Consider the following 18,581-nt stretch of genomic DNA (forward strand, 5'->3'; position numbering starts at 1 on the left):
ACATTTTCTTGACGTGGATATTCAATTAATAAATAATGGGATTTCGTTCAAAGTTTTTTACAAAAAGTGCTATGTACCAATGTTCATCCCAGCTAACTCGGAGGATCCTTACTCCTATAAGATAGCGGCATTTCGGGCATTGACTAAGAGAGCCTTCACCCACCATTCTGAATGGGAAGATACCATAGCTGAGCTGGAGCATATCCAGGAAATAGCCACACAGCATGGATACAGTAAGAACTTGGTATATAATATTGCACGGGCATATATGCGGAAGAACACGCGCAATACTCCGGATATCCCAGAACTTCCGCCTGACGACAACCGTAAAAGAAAAATAGTAGAGTACAACCACCAGCTTGACACATTATACAGAGAAATCTCTTCACGCACTAATAACAAAATAACGTACAGTAGGCCAAGATCCATTTACGGCTTACTCCGAAACGGGAAGGATGGGATTGACTTGAAGGACGCACCGGGGGTGTATTCTATACCCCTTTGGGATGACAGATTTAATAATAAGTTAGTATATGTAGGCTCAACCAAACGCTCCCTCCGCAAACGTCTTAAGGAGCATAAGTATGATATTGATAACAATAAACCTGGAATTACGGTGGATCTGCAGAATGCCAGTCTAGTTAGGCTATCACACCCGTACTGACCAACTAAGAATTATGGAGACCTTAGAAATTTATAAAGCGGGATTAAACAATACATGTATTAACTCCAGAGACGCAGTCATCATCTCTAGTGCATGGAAGTTTTGCTATGAAGGAACACCCCACACATAATTAGGTGTAATGTGGTTTTATTGCAAGCGCAAGTTGCGCGTGTTTTGACGACATCGCTACAAGAGCGTGGTGTTCTATTTTTGATATTAACGTTGACGTTTAAAGATTTGAATCGCATTTATTTGGTTCCTGTTCGATTTCGCACTGTTTGAATTTTCATAACGGTGGCCTGATGAAGACACTGGTAGGGTCGAAAACGTTTGCTTAAACGAGTATCACTGGAAATTTGGAAGGTTTTTATACAGGTAGAAAGAAGTATATTATTTGTTTAAAATTTCTTTTAATGATATCATTTTAAGAATCTTTAAATCATTACGTAGTAAACTCTGCTTATTATAATTACAGGTATTCTCATCAATTGATTAATATTATCAGATATAGCAAGTCCCAAAAAATATAAGTTAACTGTAATAGTAATATTATAATATAGTTAATAATAATAATTTATTTGTTTATTTATTATTATTAATAAATGTTTTACATTATTTTTAAATTGTTTTAGCATGTTATGTTAGAGACAAAAACACTAGAATTTTAGCTAACTGTAATATTATTTACTTAACTGACTGATTATATTAAGTGGAGTATCATCATCAATATACCTAAGTCTCCAAATGATTATAATAAGTGAATTTACTATATATCTGTTTCTAACTTTATCTTTAGGCTGTTTGTTTTTTATTTAATTGTATTTTTAAATGTGTTAACATTTGCTGTCTATCATCTAACATTTTTAAATTGCTGTCTATCATCGGTCTATAATTTGGCAATAATAATTATTATTACCAAATTATAGCCCAAGGATATATGACAATTGAAAGTGGATTATTGCAATGTATCTGGTGTTGTTGAGATGTTTATATAAAGTTTATGGTCGAAAACATTCATTTTGTTTAAATTTGTTCATACTGGGATATTAAAAAAGGTTTTTTTGTGTTGATTTATCTTCCCAGGAGTTGTGCAAGAGGTTATTTTTAAATGTGTTTCATTGTTATAAAAGTGGTACATATGATGAAAGATTGTGAGTAGTATAAACTAAATAAGTAATGTAATATTTTATGCAATACAATATCTCATTAGTTATGTTATAACTTTGCATATTATTACTGTATCATCTAAAATTTTGAACAAAATAATTATGATAAGAAATATATATAGAATTATTTTGTTTATTTTTATTAATATTATTTTTTTTTCATAAAGTTAAAATTTTAATTATATCAATGCTAAAAAAAACTTTTTAAGATTTACAACCATTAAAACCTTTAATAAATATAGGGATAAAAAGATAAAAATCATTTAATTTATACATTGTAGGTTTCTGCATGTAATTGCCTTTATTGGAAAGAACATTAAATTTAAAAATTTATCTCACTACAAAATTAATTAATTTAAGTATTGATATATTAATTGTTAAAATTATAACTTTACGTTATGTGGTGATGATAATTACTAGTTTTAATTTTATGATGAATTTATCTATTTTTTAATTTATTCTTAAGAAAAAATAAATGTAAAAAAATATAATTTCTATTGTAATTTTTATGTAGGAGTTTAAAAAATTTTTCATTTCAAAATTTTATAGTATGCTAAAATATTGTCGAAAATATTTTATTTTACTATAAAAGTGCTGAGTTTAAAAATTTGGTCCATTTTTCATGAAATTTGATTGGTTGGCTGACTGCCATCTCATATTCAGCTGTGAGTTGTATGTTAGAGTTAATATTAGAAAAAATGGTACTCTTTGGTTAACAGAACACCAGTTAGTCAATGAAATCTAAGTTGCATTTATATCCTAATTTTTTTCTTTATTTTACATTAAAATTCTATATATAGTTAATTACATTGAAAACTTTCCTTTTCCCTAAGATTGTATAAAAAATGTAAAAGTTAATTGTGTATTTAAACAATGACTATTAACACACGTTTGATATGGAAAAATGTTAGCATATTTTGAGGTTAGTGTAATTGTAGAAGTAAAACTTTTCACAGCTTCTTGTTTATTTTATGCATAACATTAATGTTATTTTCTTTATGATTTTAAAGTAGAAAATTATTAAAATTTAAAATCAGCATTTTTAATTTATCATCATCTTACTTTGCATAGTATTGTGACTCATATTTGCATCATTAATGTAATGTGATTATGTAAATTATTTTTATGGATAGGTGTGAAGTAACTCAGTTTTTGAAACTGTGTAGTCTTGTTTAATGTGATTAGTAATTCTTTTTGATGTGATTTTTTTTGTTTTCAACTGACAATAGATTTTACAATTTGGGAAATACTAATGAAGAAGAAAGTGCTATTTGTTTTTTTCAAGGAAAAGGAATTTTTTATAGTGAAAGATACTGTGCAAGAAACCATAAAATGACATTGTATTTTTCCTCCTCCAAAGCCCCAAAATGGAGATGCCATACTTGTTCCTGTCATGAAAAGAAGGGTGTTAGAAGTAAAAACTGGTTTGAAGGATCACATATTTCTCTTTTTGAATGCTGTACGGTTTAAATACCAGTTGTGTTCGGAAATAGCCTCCGGAGATTTCTGCCAAACGCAGTTAGGAATCAATCCCAGCATAACTGTAGATTGGAACAACTATATGTGAGAGGTCTCAAACTCTTTAATCAGTCATCCTAACATAAAAATAGGTCATGAAAACAAAATAGTAGAGATAGACGAAAGTCTATATACACCAGGGGCGTGCCATTACATTTGATGATAGGGAAGCTGTGTTTCTGTAAGAAGCCGACATTCAGGGGCAATCAGTCAATTGCACGTCAGTGATGGTCTAGGATCCATTCGTATCGTTTATTCTATAAGCCAGTAAAAACCATAGACTTCTCTAAATGCATTTTTAATATCACAATTACATTCCGAATTGCTAGCCACGATATAAGGGCTACAATTAAAAAAATAAAATAATAAAAACTTACTTGGTGAAATAAAATATGTGGTGGATGTACTGGTACATACAAAATATTCTTCAATTATATGAATATACTTTTAAAGAAAATTATAATTAAATATAGCTTTGCAAAGAAACGTACATAAAAATATAAAATATTCTTTACTTTTTAAATCTTAAAACAATGCACTTAGTCAAATAGCTCCCTATGAGTGGTTAATGGATGGAATCGAAGACGGTTGCAGAGCGTGCATACACGCGGACTGCCAAATCCTTAGGGTGCCGATACCGGTCAGTGTCAAATGCCTCTTTTGTCGCATCGTTAGTATATGTCAAAGGACGCGACAGGGCTGTTGTAGATTTTAAACGTTTCTCACCATAGCCGTAAAAATCTAAATATATTAAATCTAATAGATTGTCCCTCATTTGTTTTCTAACTAATTCGTTTTAGGATCAGGTGTCTACGAAAATTTCCAAAATTTACAACTTTTTGGTCACTCTCCTTGAAGTGGAAAAATTTCTGTTTATATTACGTCTAATATTACAAAGAAATCAGTCCCCACTGTACTCGGCTAGAGATTGGGTCAGTTAAGCTTTTGTTTAAGTAATATTCCGGCTCTTTTGTCAGGGTTTTGTTTATGTCCCCAATTCTCTAATCGCATAATTATTTAACTATTTCTTAAGTAGAAATAAGTCAAAACCAGTTACTTTGTACTCGAATATTTGTAGTCTCGGAGAAAAAAGTGGAAAGACAAATTTTTATGACAAACAGATACATAAATCATAAATTTAAGGAAAATAAATTCTGGAGCTTTTTCTGTACCTGGTGCATCTCTCTCATTCATTAAATTTAGTTGTAAATGACGCTGTTGAAGTAAAGGTTAATTTTTTAACATTATACAAGAATTGTACACATTTCTTGCTTCATCCCCTTAAAGATGGGACATGCGAAATTGTAATATCATTGGTTTAACATTGAAATCCGTGAGTAATATAAAATCGGAGAGCGGAATAAATATATCAAATATTTTAATAGATTTTTTTAAACTCCTGTCAACTATACAGAACTATCGTAAAAACATAACCCAACCGATAAGAATTTACTGGTATGTTATAAATCTACTCGTTATTCACATAATCGGCCAAATATCTAGCAGGCGGGTGGCTAACGGCTCAGAACCGGTCCCGGATAGAATTGGAAGTGGTATACGTGTAGCATTCACTCAAGGTCCTAGGCTTCTATCATTTTTTTTTTTTCATTGTATGATCATCATTTCCCCTTACGGGGATCAGTTATCCTTGTCCCGCCAGTGGCACCACAAGGAAAACGTTGCTTTATTGACATTTAAAATATTATAACATACAACTTTTTGCAAACAACAGTTAAGATTAAATAACATTAAAATAAATCATGCGTTCTCGTCACACTTGTACAAGATTAGCCGGTGACTTACCGGCAGATAGGTAGGAAGTTGGCATGTCTCCCTCCTTTACATAAGTACCCTTCTCGCGAAGGTCTGAAACTTTTTAGCCAGGTTTCTGTTGTTTAGCTAGGCTGGATATTGAATGGAACTACCCTTATAGGGACACCCTCTTCCCTACCGGACAGGGTATCAGGTTGGAATGTGATCTTGGGGATTCCTGTATAGATGTTTTCACCGATGGATCTAAAATCGAGGGAAATGTTGGGTGCAGTTTCGTGGTTTATAATAATAACAATGAAGTTAACAACGAAATTTATAAACTTGATAATATGTGTTCCGTATTTCAGGCGGATCTTTTCGCCATTGGAAAGGCTATCGAATTCATTAATAGAAATTACACCAACATCTCTGCTACCGTCCATACGGACTCTCTTTCTGCATACAACATCCTGTTAAGCAACAAGTTGCATCCTTTGGCAGAATCAATAAGGAACGACATAAGACTATCGGATTGCAAGATACACTTAAACTGGGTGAGAGCCCATCAGGGCTTAGAAGGTAACGAAAGGGCCGATCAATTAGCTAAAACTGCAACTACCATCAATAATGATCGGATAACCTATAGTAAACTCAGCCAGCAGTCTCTAAGAAAACTACTTCTACAGGATACCATTAGGATATGGCAAGACATGTGGGACAGGAACTCCGATCACATCACTTACAGTTTTATTCCTCACCTGGATAACTACATCAATTTTAACTGGTACACGCTGGACTTCTATACGAGCCAAATTATGTCTAATCATGGTAAATTTGCCAACTACTTGATGAGATTTGCCAACAAGAACTCCAACTTATGCGTGGAGTGTGATACTGAAGATGGGCCTATCCACTACTTATATAAATGTATTATCTTCGAAAGGGAAAGGATTGAACTCATAGTAATTCTGGATACCTACAATATCTCCTGGCCCTGTAGGCCACATGAGTTACTACTAAACAAAGAAGTCTACAATTACTTCAAGTACTTTTCCAAGCAGATCTGTAATTACTGCTGTAAAAAAATACACAGCTGATCTTTTTCTGGCACAAGTGGTGCCTCGGTTTTCGCAACACTGTTTTAATTTCATAAATGGGAATTTTGATATAGTTTGTTGGCTAGCGGGTATCATTGTTTTATTTTCTTATTGGTCTCCTTTTAGTGACCCATGATCAATCCTTACCATCTTAATTGGGTTTAAGCCCTGATACCGTCGGTGCCTAAAAGTTTTGCACCTGGCTGCGGTATCGTCATGGGGCAGGATTGGTCGTGGGGTCGCTTTCCAGGAACAATATAGCCAAACTGTAAATAATACTGTAAATAGTTTTTGTTTTTGTTATACTACACGCGAATTGCAATGTATTACTCTGTTACCACTCTTATTATTTTTATCTTTTTAATGTACTATAAGTATACATTGTAAACTTACTAATTTTGTATTCTTGCCCTGGTGATGCTATGCGGGACCAGGGCATGTACATTTTGTACCAATAAACTAATGAATGAATGAATGTTTAGCTAGGCTTCTATCGGCTAAACTGGGTGAGGTTGGTGCTCTGTAAAGTGCATGCGCGAATCTGGCTTTTTGGAATCTGACAATACAGAGATTGCATTCTGCCACTAATATTTTAATATACAATAGCAATCTTATTTTTTTTTTTGTGTGTAGTATAGAAATTTGTAATAAGATACATAATGCGGTTATAATAAAATATTGTGCGATTATTTTTATATAATTAAAATTAATATGCATTTATTTTTTAGAAAATACAAGGGAAGTGGTGCTTCCATTACTTCTAATGATGGCACACACTGATATACACCTAAAAAATATAATGTGGGACACGTTATTCCACAGCAGTGTGTTTTCGGCAGAATATGCTGGGATAACAAAGAGTGTTTTTTAGTAGCCGTATGTGATTGTTCTGCCAAAACATTGATGAAGGAAATTCAAAATAACATTAAGGAAGCATAGTATATTCTGACTGATGGAAATCTTATAAAAAAGACTAGTTAGTAGAAGCATGATATGACCATTTTCAAGTAAACCATAAGTATAACTTTGTGGACCCTAACAATGGCTGTCTTACTCAAAATATAGAAAGGTTGATTACAAAATGGAGGAATAAAGTTCGTTGTGGAACTTCACGTAACTATTTAGATTCATATATAATAGAATTTATGTGGCGCAGATAACATTCCAAAAATGAAATGTTTACAGCAATATTAAATGACATATCCAAGTTTATGTTACCAGTATGATAAGGCAAATGTTTTCAGAATGGTTTTTTTTTAATTCTTTAAATTCATAGAAAACTTTTTTTGTATTTATGTTCTTTTATAAATAATTATTTCAGTTTATTATGTATATACAAATATTTATTATGTATTTTATACATAATAAATAAAGTATTATATACATATGAAATAAAGTAGTGCTTTTGCTAAAAAAGTAGTGAAAATGACTGGCGTCCCATTAACCGAAGAGTACCAAAATAATTTGGATGTCTTGAATTATCTTTTCATGCATGCAGAAATCAACAACTGTTTAATGTTGGAAAACATCAATTCCTGTCTACCAGACTAATGAGATTGTGTCATTCTGTATTCTCCAAGTATTACATTCTTAGCAAGCATACACATATACTTGGGGGTTTTCCAGAGTGGTCTGGTTGTCTTGAAATCTGATTGATCATTTGGTTTTATTTTTGTTTTATAAACTTAAATAAGTTTGATTTTTTTTTTCCTTCTTAAAAGTAGACTTTTGTCTTTTTTATTCTGTTTTGTTATATTTTCTTTTTTCTTATTATAATTTATTTAACACTAACAAGTAAGATAAACAACATGACAATTGTAAGCTAAGATAAATATAAATGGTTTGTTGTTATTTTTATGCCAGGGCAACACTGAGCATATCTGATAGTAGATAAAATTACTAATAGTTATAGGAATTGCAATAGGTAATAAATTAATCACGTGGATTAAACTTAACAAGATAAGTTACATTATAAGCTTTTATTTTGCAATTTCAGATTATACATGAGTTGTTTTTTCATTACAGTGGGATAACAATGTAATTTTAAAAAGCTGCCCTTTAATTTTGGAAGGTGGTTATGAAGATTGGCTACTTCATTATCCTATGTATACAACAAATCCAAATATTGTAATGCTTGGTTCTTTAAATTCATTTCCAATTACCGAATCTAAAGGTAATTTAAATAATAATGTATTTATAAATATAATTTATATATACCATTTATCCAATAAAATTAATAGTTATGAATACATTTTGCATGATTTTATAAATAATTGTTTAATAATTCTCAACAGAGTCTTTATATTTAATAATTATAACTGGATACAGAGAATTGAAATGAATTTTGCCACATGACTAAATTGTGATTTTTTTTTTAAATGCAATATCATTAATACTATTTTATTATTATATGCTATAAAAAGTATTTTACTAAAACAGAAATTATTTTGTAGCTTTAATGTTCATGTAACAATGATTAATGCAATTTCACAAAAACTAATATACAGGTAGCACTCAGTTTACACTGCAGTTCCATTCCTACAAAAGCCGGCACAAATTGAATTGGCATAAAATGAACCCATATTTATACTGAGGTATAGGGTTAGGTTCTACATAAGTGAAAAATACAAAAATAGTTTTGTTTATTAATACAATATAATACAAAATACAAATAAATTTAATTTTTTAAATGTATTTTATCATAAAATAAAATGAAATGTTTTTATTAAAAAATTTTAGTTTCGGATCTCATACATTTTTCGGAAAAAAGGATCCATCTTTAATTGTTTACATTTTTGTTTTCTTTTATTGAGAATTTTGGAATTCTTCACAGTTATCATTGTAAATACTAAAATTTAATTAAAACAGAATTTTATTTATATTATACAAAAGATTAATTTCACTTTTTTTAAAAATGATATTGATATTGAATTGGAAACTTTTTTGATATTTCCTAAAGTCTAAACTTATTATCATTATACATTTATTTAAACAACAATGGGCTAAGTATAGTGTATTTTGAAGATTACATAATGCAGTTATTAATATGTATATTACAATATTTCTATTGTTTTAAAATAACTTTTTTTTAACAGTTGAAATTGATTATCCTAATTTGGATGAAGGATTTATTGAAATGCCCTCAACTCCTCCTACATCAAATGATGGATTAGAAAAATCAAATAAAACTATAAGTGATAAAACAAAATTTTCTGATAACTCATACTCTACATTTCTAATTGATGCTTCGAAACGTAATGTAGAAATTTTAGATGAAAATCTGGATAAAATACATAATAAGACTATACATGTTGATTCAGTTGAAAAACCCATTGTGAATAGAACATTGAAACCGTCATGGCCATTAATATCAAATAAATTACCTGAAACACCATCAATTGATAAAACTCAGAATACTGTTATACCATACTCCATTTTGAAGGAAGAAGCAATTTTAGAGGAAAATATTAAAATTGAGAAAGAATGTTTAGATAAAGAAAAAGAATATGAATTATTAAGATTCAAAAAATTGTATGAAGCAGAAGCTAGTATGAAATTAGAAATTCAAAAACAAGAGGAAGAATTGTTAGCTAAAATAAAAGAACTTGAACTTGAAGCCAAAGCAAAAGATTTGAAACATCAAGAATTGAAAAAAGAAAATATTCAAATTAAACAGGTATTTCAATAAATTATATTTAAGATTATTGTTTCAATAAGATATGTAAATTTTAATAAATTATAACTGGGCCGTAAAAATTATTTGACGGGCCGCCAGTTGGACAGCGCTGATATAGACAATTAATAAAAAATGGCCACAACAAAACTTACAAAATTTAAAGAAAAATTCTTAATACAGATAATACATAAAAGTGTCTTCTAACTTTGTCTTTTGATACAATTTACATTGAAACACAAAAGGAATTTAATACAAATTATATCATGTTTAAGTTAGTGGTGTGATTGCACTACATACCATATAATTACTTATATTATGGTATTTGTTTTTCAAACTTGTTGTTACTTAATAAAATTGAATAAAATTGATTAAAGTTTTTCTCATTATAAAAATTCTTAAATATGATTTAAAACCTAAAGTGTATTTTATAATTTGTGTTGTCTTAGAATTGAATAAATGTAATACAGCAATTAAATTTATTTTTCTTGTTCTAGTAAAATAAAATTACCAATTTTGAAATTCAACACTTTTTGAGATTTTTAGAATTGGAGAAAAAAAAATATCACAGAATTTTAAAGAACAATAATCCATAGAATTTCACAATAATTAAAATGCAATATATTAAAGCACACACAAAAATAATTCAGTATGAGTAAAAAACTATTTTTGGTGTTAAAGGAGATGAAATAAAGAAAATTTTAAGTTTAAAAAACAAATGTAGTTACAAGAACATTTTATGATAATACATAACTATCTTTTTCAGGTAAAAACATAGAAAGGAATACAACAAATAGTTTTAAAATTAAGAACCTAAAATAAAATGAGTATTCTAGAACATTCAAGGAATTTAAATTTTGCAATTATTTAATTGCTGAGTAATAAAATGTTATATAACATTCCTTTTAAAGGAATAAAAAATATGTATATACAGTACATTAAAGATTTAAAGATATAAACAATAATAAATTTAAAAGAAATTAGTATTAAACTAAGAAATTATTGATTATTGTTACTATTACAGTTTACAAGAAACAAGGTTAAACTGAAAAATTATTAATTATGAAGAATTTTAATTAAAGTTCAACTGTACAGCATGTTAATGGCTGAAGTGTTACATAGCTTCAACGTTTTTCATTTTAAGCAATCAATTTAACCAAAATTTCAATTAATGAATTTGAAAAGTTTTATTTTTGGAAAAATCTTGATCTATACTGTTTTCTCATAATACACATAGTCAGTCTGTAAGTTTTTCATTGTTAAAAGAATGGCTATATCAATGGTTAATACATGATTGAAGTGTGATTAAAAGAAGAGTTTGCTTTCTCATTATTTTTTTTAATTTTAATAATATAGTGACAAAGTTGATTATCCTTTCCTACTGAAGTAGTAGATCTGCTATTATAAACAGATTACTTTCTTTGCAATAATTCAAGAGATTATTTATATTAAATATTGTAATTTTATTTTGATATGTTTAAAATATAATAATGTTAATAAAAAAAATTATTGAAAATTAGGAATTAGAAAAATTAAAAGAAGAAGGGAAAGAAGTTAAAGATTTACAAAAATTACAGCATATGGAAGCTGAAAAGAAGAAACTGATGGAGGATGTTGAAAGGTATATTAAACTTAATACTTTTTAAAATAAAAATCAAAATAAAACAGCTTATTGTTAATAAGTCAGCTTGACCAACAGTGATAAATATTTTTGAAGTGTTCTTAACTTCATCATTCATATCATTCAAAATGTTCAAAAAAATTTTAAATGATTTTATGTTGAAATCGTTAAGTCTTGAACATATTTATTGCTATAGTTCTACTTGACACAAACATTTGAAACTCGTTGAATCAATTTTAACCTAGCAATTGTTTTTGACTTTGATAACTTTTACGTGACAATAACATTAAAACTTTATAGTATTTATGTGAAATATTAGAAAAATTTTATACTTTATTGGGATGCAATTTTAAAAAATTGTAGACCTATAAATTCTCACTGTTGTCCATCTTTCTGTCTGTCCTTTAATCTTGAGAATGATGTTAGATGAAAGTCAAGACCAGATATGGAAAGCGTAGGGGCAGGAGACCCCAATTAACTATATACTAGCTTCCAGTCTAGACTGGAAATCATGTGATATCAATTAAAAAATTTTTTTTCAAAGAAATCTATATAGATGACAGGCAAGACTGTTGTTGTCAGCAAAAGTATGGTGTACAGGGGCAAGGCACTACTAACTGGAGATGGAAAATGTATATTTTACTTTATTCTATTATTGTCAACTGGGACTTATTGTATTATCAGGACAATTACACGGTTATTTGCAAAAGGAGGAGTTCTTAATCACAAAAACAAAAATTATTTATTTTTCACTTGTTGTTTTCCCTGCTTCTATTTCTTCTGATAATTTTTCCACCTGTTGCATCTTTCTATTCACCAGAATTTTGGCTGCTGATTGTTAAAGAATTTGTTAATTTAATTGCCTTTATGTCCTTAAGTCCCAGTTGACAATAATAGAATAAAGTAAGATATAAGGACATAAAGGCAATTAAATTAACTTATATTTTAAATTAAATAAATTAAGAATATGATTAAAAATTGCAGCCCAGCATTTTTGAAAAATCAGGGGAGTATGCTGTACCATTGGAGAATCCCATAATCGGATGAATACAAGGTACAGTATATTGGGGCCACAACACAAATGCTTGTTAACTGCCTAGCTGAGAACCAGGATGATGTGCTAAAAGGAAAGTGTACACAGAGCTTGCTAAAAATATGCTTGAACAGAACTACAACCCATTATGGGCTCAAACAACACTACTCAGATGCTGCAACAACCAGAAACTCATTTTCATATGGAAATCTCTCCTTACAACGACCTTGGAGCCATGCAACAATCTCACGTGGTTTCTTCTATATAAACAGCTAAACAGTGATACGCATCTGACATCACACCTTTGGTTGTATATCCATCCACACATGCATGACATTCCAAGATCTTGTGTAATTGAATTTTGAGTATTCTCATAACGACTTTTAATTTCAATTTAAATAATAATTGTTCCATTTGCATTAGAATATGTTCTATTTTTAAATTTCATTTTCCTGAAGATGATGAACATAAGTACATTGAAAGCATCTGCAAAAATAAACAAACTGTTAATGCCATGTTCAGTGTCCCCGCATTTCTTTATGCAGCGAGTATAGCGAAATGACGTCACGAGCAGTGTTGGCCAATTAGAAGCCAGTTTTGATGTGTTTGCTGTAAAGTGCTTCTCGAGCGCTGCATAAAGAAATGTGGGGTGTGTTTTTACTTTCTTTTTAATATTTATATCTGGATAGAAAAAAAATAATATCAAATCATTATCAATTGCTTGGTTGAATAAGAGAGTAAAGTGTAAAGGTTATTTTTTAAAGTTTGGCAATTTAAACTAATCGGAGAATTTTACTGTTTTTGATAACATAAATAAAAATATGGGTAAATAAGAATTTATTTCATTAATATAATTTCTGATGTGCTTCATAAATATATTTTAATGATAAATGATAAAATATATTTTATAAATTTATTGAAAAAATTCTTATACATGTTATTCTTTATAAAATATGTTTATTGAATTTTAATAAATATTTTATTAATATTTAGATTAAGAGAAGAAAGGAAAAAGAAAGAAAGAAGAAAGCAGAAAGATAATATAGAGCAAATTTCAGAATTAACTCCACTTAGTAAACAAATAAATAACAACTTAAATGAATCTATTACTACTTCTGAAGATTATACAAATAATGCAGGTAATATGTTGTTTACCATTAATTATATATTTAAATTTAAAAAAAAAAGTCTTTATTGCTGCCATACTACTAGCTATATTCTAAAGTTTTTCAATAAATATATATATATAAAACTTTTAAGAAAACTTTCTTTTATATATATATATCAATNTATATATATAAAAGGATTGGATTTTTAATAATGGCAATGTCATATAAACTTATTATATATTGTCCTATACTCATGTACTAGCCACATTCTTTTTATCTAATTGCTTGCCATATAAATAAACAGCTTTTTCCATATGTCTTGAAGGCATGTTATTTTATTGGCAAATTAATTCCCATGAATGTCTGCAATAATTTATACTATTGCTTAGTGATGTCAAGAACAGTGTGATAATGAGTATGATTCCTTAATTATTGCATACAAATCATAATTATAGAGATTCACTTGGGCAATAGGGAGGATGTTCACGTTTTCCAATTCCAGTGTCATAATAAGATGAATTGTCATACAAAATGATTGGTTTACTGATGATATGTAATCAGTTGCATCAAATATTTGATAGAAGTTTTTGCCATAACTGGCAATAGTACAGTAGACCCCCCTATAACGCTTAGATACGTTCCACACTAATCAAATTTTACGTTGTAGGAATGATTAAATACATGAGCCAATCGCAGCCCAATAGGTGTGAACTTTACGGACTAAGGCTGTTTGAAAGGTTTTCTTATATAAAATTAACCGATTCTAGACTAATTCCACTCAGCATTTCCAAAACACGTATACTTTTTTGGGAATAATCTGTATAAACTATGCTATAAACAAAAAATTACTTTTAGGATTACTTACCAAGTGTGTACCGTTCGACTACGCCGTTGCTGAAAGCTTGTCTTCGTCGCGGAACAGCACACGAAACGGCGGCCGCGATTTCTGATAAATAATTTTTCGCAGAAAAATAACTTGACCTTTGGAGACATCATTAATATAAATAATTTTTATGGCCGTTGAATAAGAAGTGTTTCTTTCACAAGAAATGTATAAAATTAGTGCTGTATTAGACTTACGGTACCTAATTTACATACTGACAGACGATAGTTAGCGTAAAAATCTCCGTAGCGTGGCGCCACGCTAGATGGCAGAAATTATATATTTAATTATAATAAAGTTACAATAAGTTAATATATAATTATATATACAGTACCTAATTTATATATAATTAATATATAATTATATGTACAGTACCTAATTTATATATAATTTATATATAATACTGTATAGACGATACCAATTCAATTTAGCCGCTCTGTAGCGTGGCGCAGGGTTGGAGGAAAGTAGTTCGGCTGCTCATCTACTATTGGTCCAGACTCTATCAATCTTGTCGCGAAACGAGTCGGCAAAGACGTTTTAGGAGATGCTTTATATGAATGTTGCTACAATTTTTTCGCTACGTTATAGGAATTGTTGTTATAGGAACGCACGTTATAGGGGGGTCGACTGTATTTTGCATTTAGAGTTAAATTTAGTGGTACAATGTGATGCAATATCACACTGCCCCAGTAATAGGTCACAATCAACATTACTCTCAGATTGCCACATTCTTGTTAAAACTGCTTTTGTTGTTGTAATAAACTGAAGTGCTGATAGGCATTTGAATTTCAGTTTGTGTAGAAGCAAGCCCAAATTTCATCCAAAGCAATAACTTGAATGAATACATCTACTATACAAATATCTACTGTGCTTATTGAACAGTAGCTAGCAAGATTGTTTAAAAATCTTTTATTTAATTAACATTTTTTATTTAAATTGAGTTTTAAAATATTTTATTTAATTTTGAGGATTTTAAGCATCATAAACTTTATATATTTTCCTGATGTAGTAGATGTAAATCATATTATGGAAAAGGAAGTAAAGTTCATATCAAATTTATAGATTGGTATTGAGGCATTTATTGATAACTATATTTGAAAATTATTAATATATTATAACATATTTAAAGTATTGAAATAAATTATTGTAATTTATAATACCTATTGTTAGATGTTATGCTCTCTGAAAGTAAGATTCAATAAAACTAAAACTGGAAAAACAAAATAAACTTTTCTTATCGTAGAATATTGATGTACAGTATTTATATTTGATGTCTTTTAAATTATTTAAATTTTCTTTTGAAAGATGTTAAGATTTTGTCTGTTTTATATTCATTTTCATTTTATCTTAATATAAGATCTAACCATTAAATAATGAGACAGATAGACATGAAATAAAAAAGAAATAAAAACAGTTAAACATTACTTGTATTTTATTCAAAGTACATTCCTACTGCATGAATACAGCAGCAAGTGGCATTGTCAGATATCAGTTTGAAAGATTGCTGCAAGTTATCTTTTGGTAACTTTGATATGGAGATCCATGTCTCAGTCTGTTGGATATCTTTAACATCTTCAAATGAAAATGATGTTTTTTTCAGTGGTAACTGAAGAGCTGTAAATAGAAAATAAGGTCATTGTACAAGGAACATGATACAGACTGGTTAGTAACTTTCTTCTTGCCCAGATCTTTTACTAAGATTTTACAAATTATCTCTCTACTGACACCAAAGTTATATGCCAATATTCTCAGTTACACAATGATACTGTTGAATCTGTTTTCCCAACTTGGAAATGAGTTTTTTGTTTTGAGTTGATGTTGGATGTTCAGGCCTGTCACTATCATTTAGGGTTTCCTTACCACAATTGAATGATTAAACCTCCTGAATATTTGAGTCTGAGATGAACACATATCATACACTTGCTACATCAATGTTACTATCTTGGATGCACTTTTCCCAAGTTTAAAATAGAATCTGGTATTCATTCTCTGTTCTATACAATACTCTTATACTATCTTAGCAAAATAGCAAAAAATTTCCCGCCACACTTAGCATGGAGTCATTTAGTGTTGCCAGACTGCAGATTACAGAACACACTGGAAGGCATGCATTTCTTGCTACATTGAATTTGTATTGGTCAGGATAACATCTGTCTCATTATTTAATTAGACCTTACAGATTAAAATTACTATTTAATTAAAATATTATTTAATAATATTCAATAATTAACTTTTTAAAACAGATAATGTAATAACAATGAGGATAAGTGAATCAGATAAAAGCTCAAGAAGCTTATCTCGCTCGCATTCTTCTCCAAATATTGCTCAAATGGTTGCTGACGAAGAAAAGAAAAGTAGTGAAATATCCCTTCCAAAGATTGATCGAACTCTTAAACCCTCTCGTATGTAAGTAAAATTGTAAAATGATTGTAATATTTTAGAAATTACAAATTAGTATAATTTATTTATTCTGTATACATCATAAAAATAGCTTAATTTTATAAAGTTTTGTTTATTGCAAACTGTTTTTGTGTATTTCATTAGTAAAATTGGAGATTGTAAAAATATAAAAAAGCATCATAAATAATAATTGTGTATGAATTATATAAATCTTTTCTACTTATGGAATTAACATTGCAAAATTTGAATTTATTGAATTTTTAATATATTTAAATTTTGGTTAATTTAATGAAGTTAGATTTTAACATAATATTGCAATTTATATTTCTTATTTTAGAAAATATAGATACAGTATCAAATTTACTTTATATGGAATTCAGTTTATTTTCTGTATTTTTGTAGTAATTCTTAAATATATATAATTTAATTTTTGAAATCTGCAAATCTTTGCGCTACTAAAATAACAAAAAGTCTTTTTACACTGTTTATTACTTAAGATAATCAACTATTTTATTTATACAGAACATTTTGGCTTCCATTGAACCATCTTTAGTTTTACATAAAACTTGTTTTAATGAATGTTTGAACAGATAGAACTTAAAAATTATTTAAAGATAAATAAAACAAAAGAATCTAATGCAACAAATTTTTTAAAAATTGGCAGAACTGTTATTTTTAAATCTAAGATTATATGATAAAATTAAATATTAANGAAGACATAGCCAAAGATTACAGCGCCACAGCACTGGCAAAAATTTAAATTTGCTGACTGGAATGCTTTCGGATAACGGATGTTTCGGATAACCAGCTTTTGGATAAATGACACTCTACTGTATTTATTTTCAATATTTAGACCTTTTTGATTAAGTCATAATTGAATGAAAAATTTTTTAACCTTAAATGGGAGATTTAGAAACATGTAATTATTAATATATGGGTAATTAAAAATAACATTATACTGTAACTTATTTCTTTTTTCTATATCTTCATTATCCTGGATTATTGAGTATTCCATAGCTTTATATAACGGTTGATTAATTCGTTGGTCATTATTAATAAGGTAATCGAACACCAGTTCTATGGAAAAGCCATATATATTAAATATCCCTGATAATTGTGTAATCCAGTTTCGTTTCATGTTGGTATTTTTAGATTTGTTGTACAATAAATACAGTAGACCCCCCTATAACGCGGAGATAAGTTCCTCGTTATACGAATTTCGCGTTGTAGGAATCCTTAAATACGTGAGCCAATCACAGCCCGACACGTGTGAAGTTTACGGACTACGGCTGTTTGAAAGGTTTTCTTCCATAAAATTAATCGATTCTAGACTAATTTGACTTAACATTTCCAAAACACGTATAATTTTTTGGGAATAATCCATATAAACTATGCTATAAACAAAAAATTGTAGAATTACTTACCGAGTGTGCACCGTTCGACGTCGCCATTGCTTAAGCTTGTTTTCGTCACGGACGAGCGCACCAAACTGCGGCCGTGATTTCTGATGTTATTTTTCTGTGAAAACTTCGTTGAACTTTGGAGACGTCATTAATATAAATAATTTTTATGGCTGTTGAATAAGAAATGTTTCTTTCACAAGAAATGTATAAAATTACAGTACTGTATTAGACTTACGGTACTTAATTTACATACTCTACAGAC

At 29.1% G+C, this 18,581-nt stretch overlaps 1 protein-coding gene across 1 annotated transcript in view; it reads left to right on the top strand.

Annotated features, from left to right (window-relative positions):
• The window catches only part of LOC111623416 (ubiquitin carboxyl-terminal hydrolase 8-like), a 127,065-nt gene that overhangs the window by 43,001 nt on the left and 65,483 nt on the right, over positions 1–18,581 (top strand). Inside the window, exons 8-12 of the mRNA XM_023365988.1 lie at positions 8,223–8,370; positions 9,293–9,873; positions 11,391–11,491; positions 13,518–13,663; positions 16,760–16,922. Coding sequence (XP_023221756.1) covers positions 8,223–8,370; positions 9,293–9,873; positions 11,391–11,491; positions 13,518–13,663; positions 16,760–16,922 — 1,139 coding nt within the window. The remainder of the gene's footprint in view (positions 1–8,222; positions 8,371–9,292; positions 9,874–11,390; positions 11,492–13,517; positions 13,664–16,759; positions 16,923–18,581) is intronic.

This window comes from Centruroides sculpturatus, unplaced genomic scaffold, assembly GCF_000671375.1.
Source record: "Centruroides sculpturatus isolate CEXI.00-Female unplaced genomic scaffold, Cexi_2.0 scaffold190, whole genome shotgun sequence".
Lineage (NCBI taxonomy): Eukaryota > Metazoa > Arthropoda > Arachnida > Scorpiones > Buthidae > Centruroides > Centruroides sculpturatus.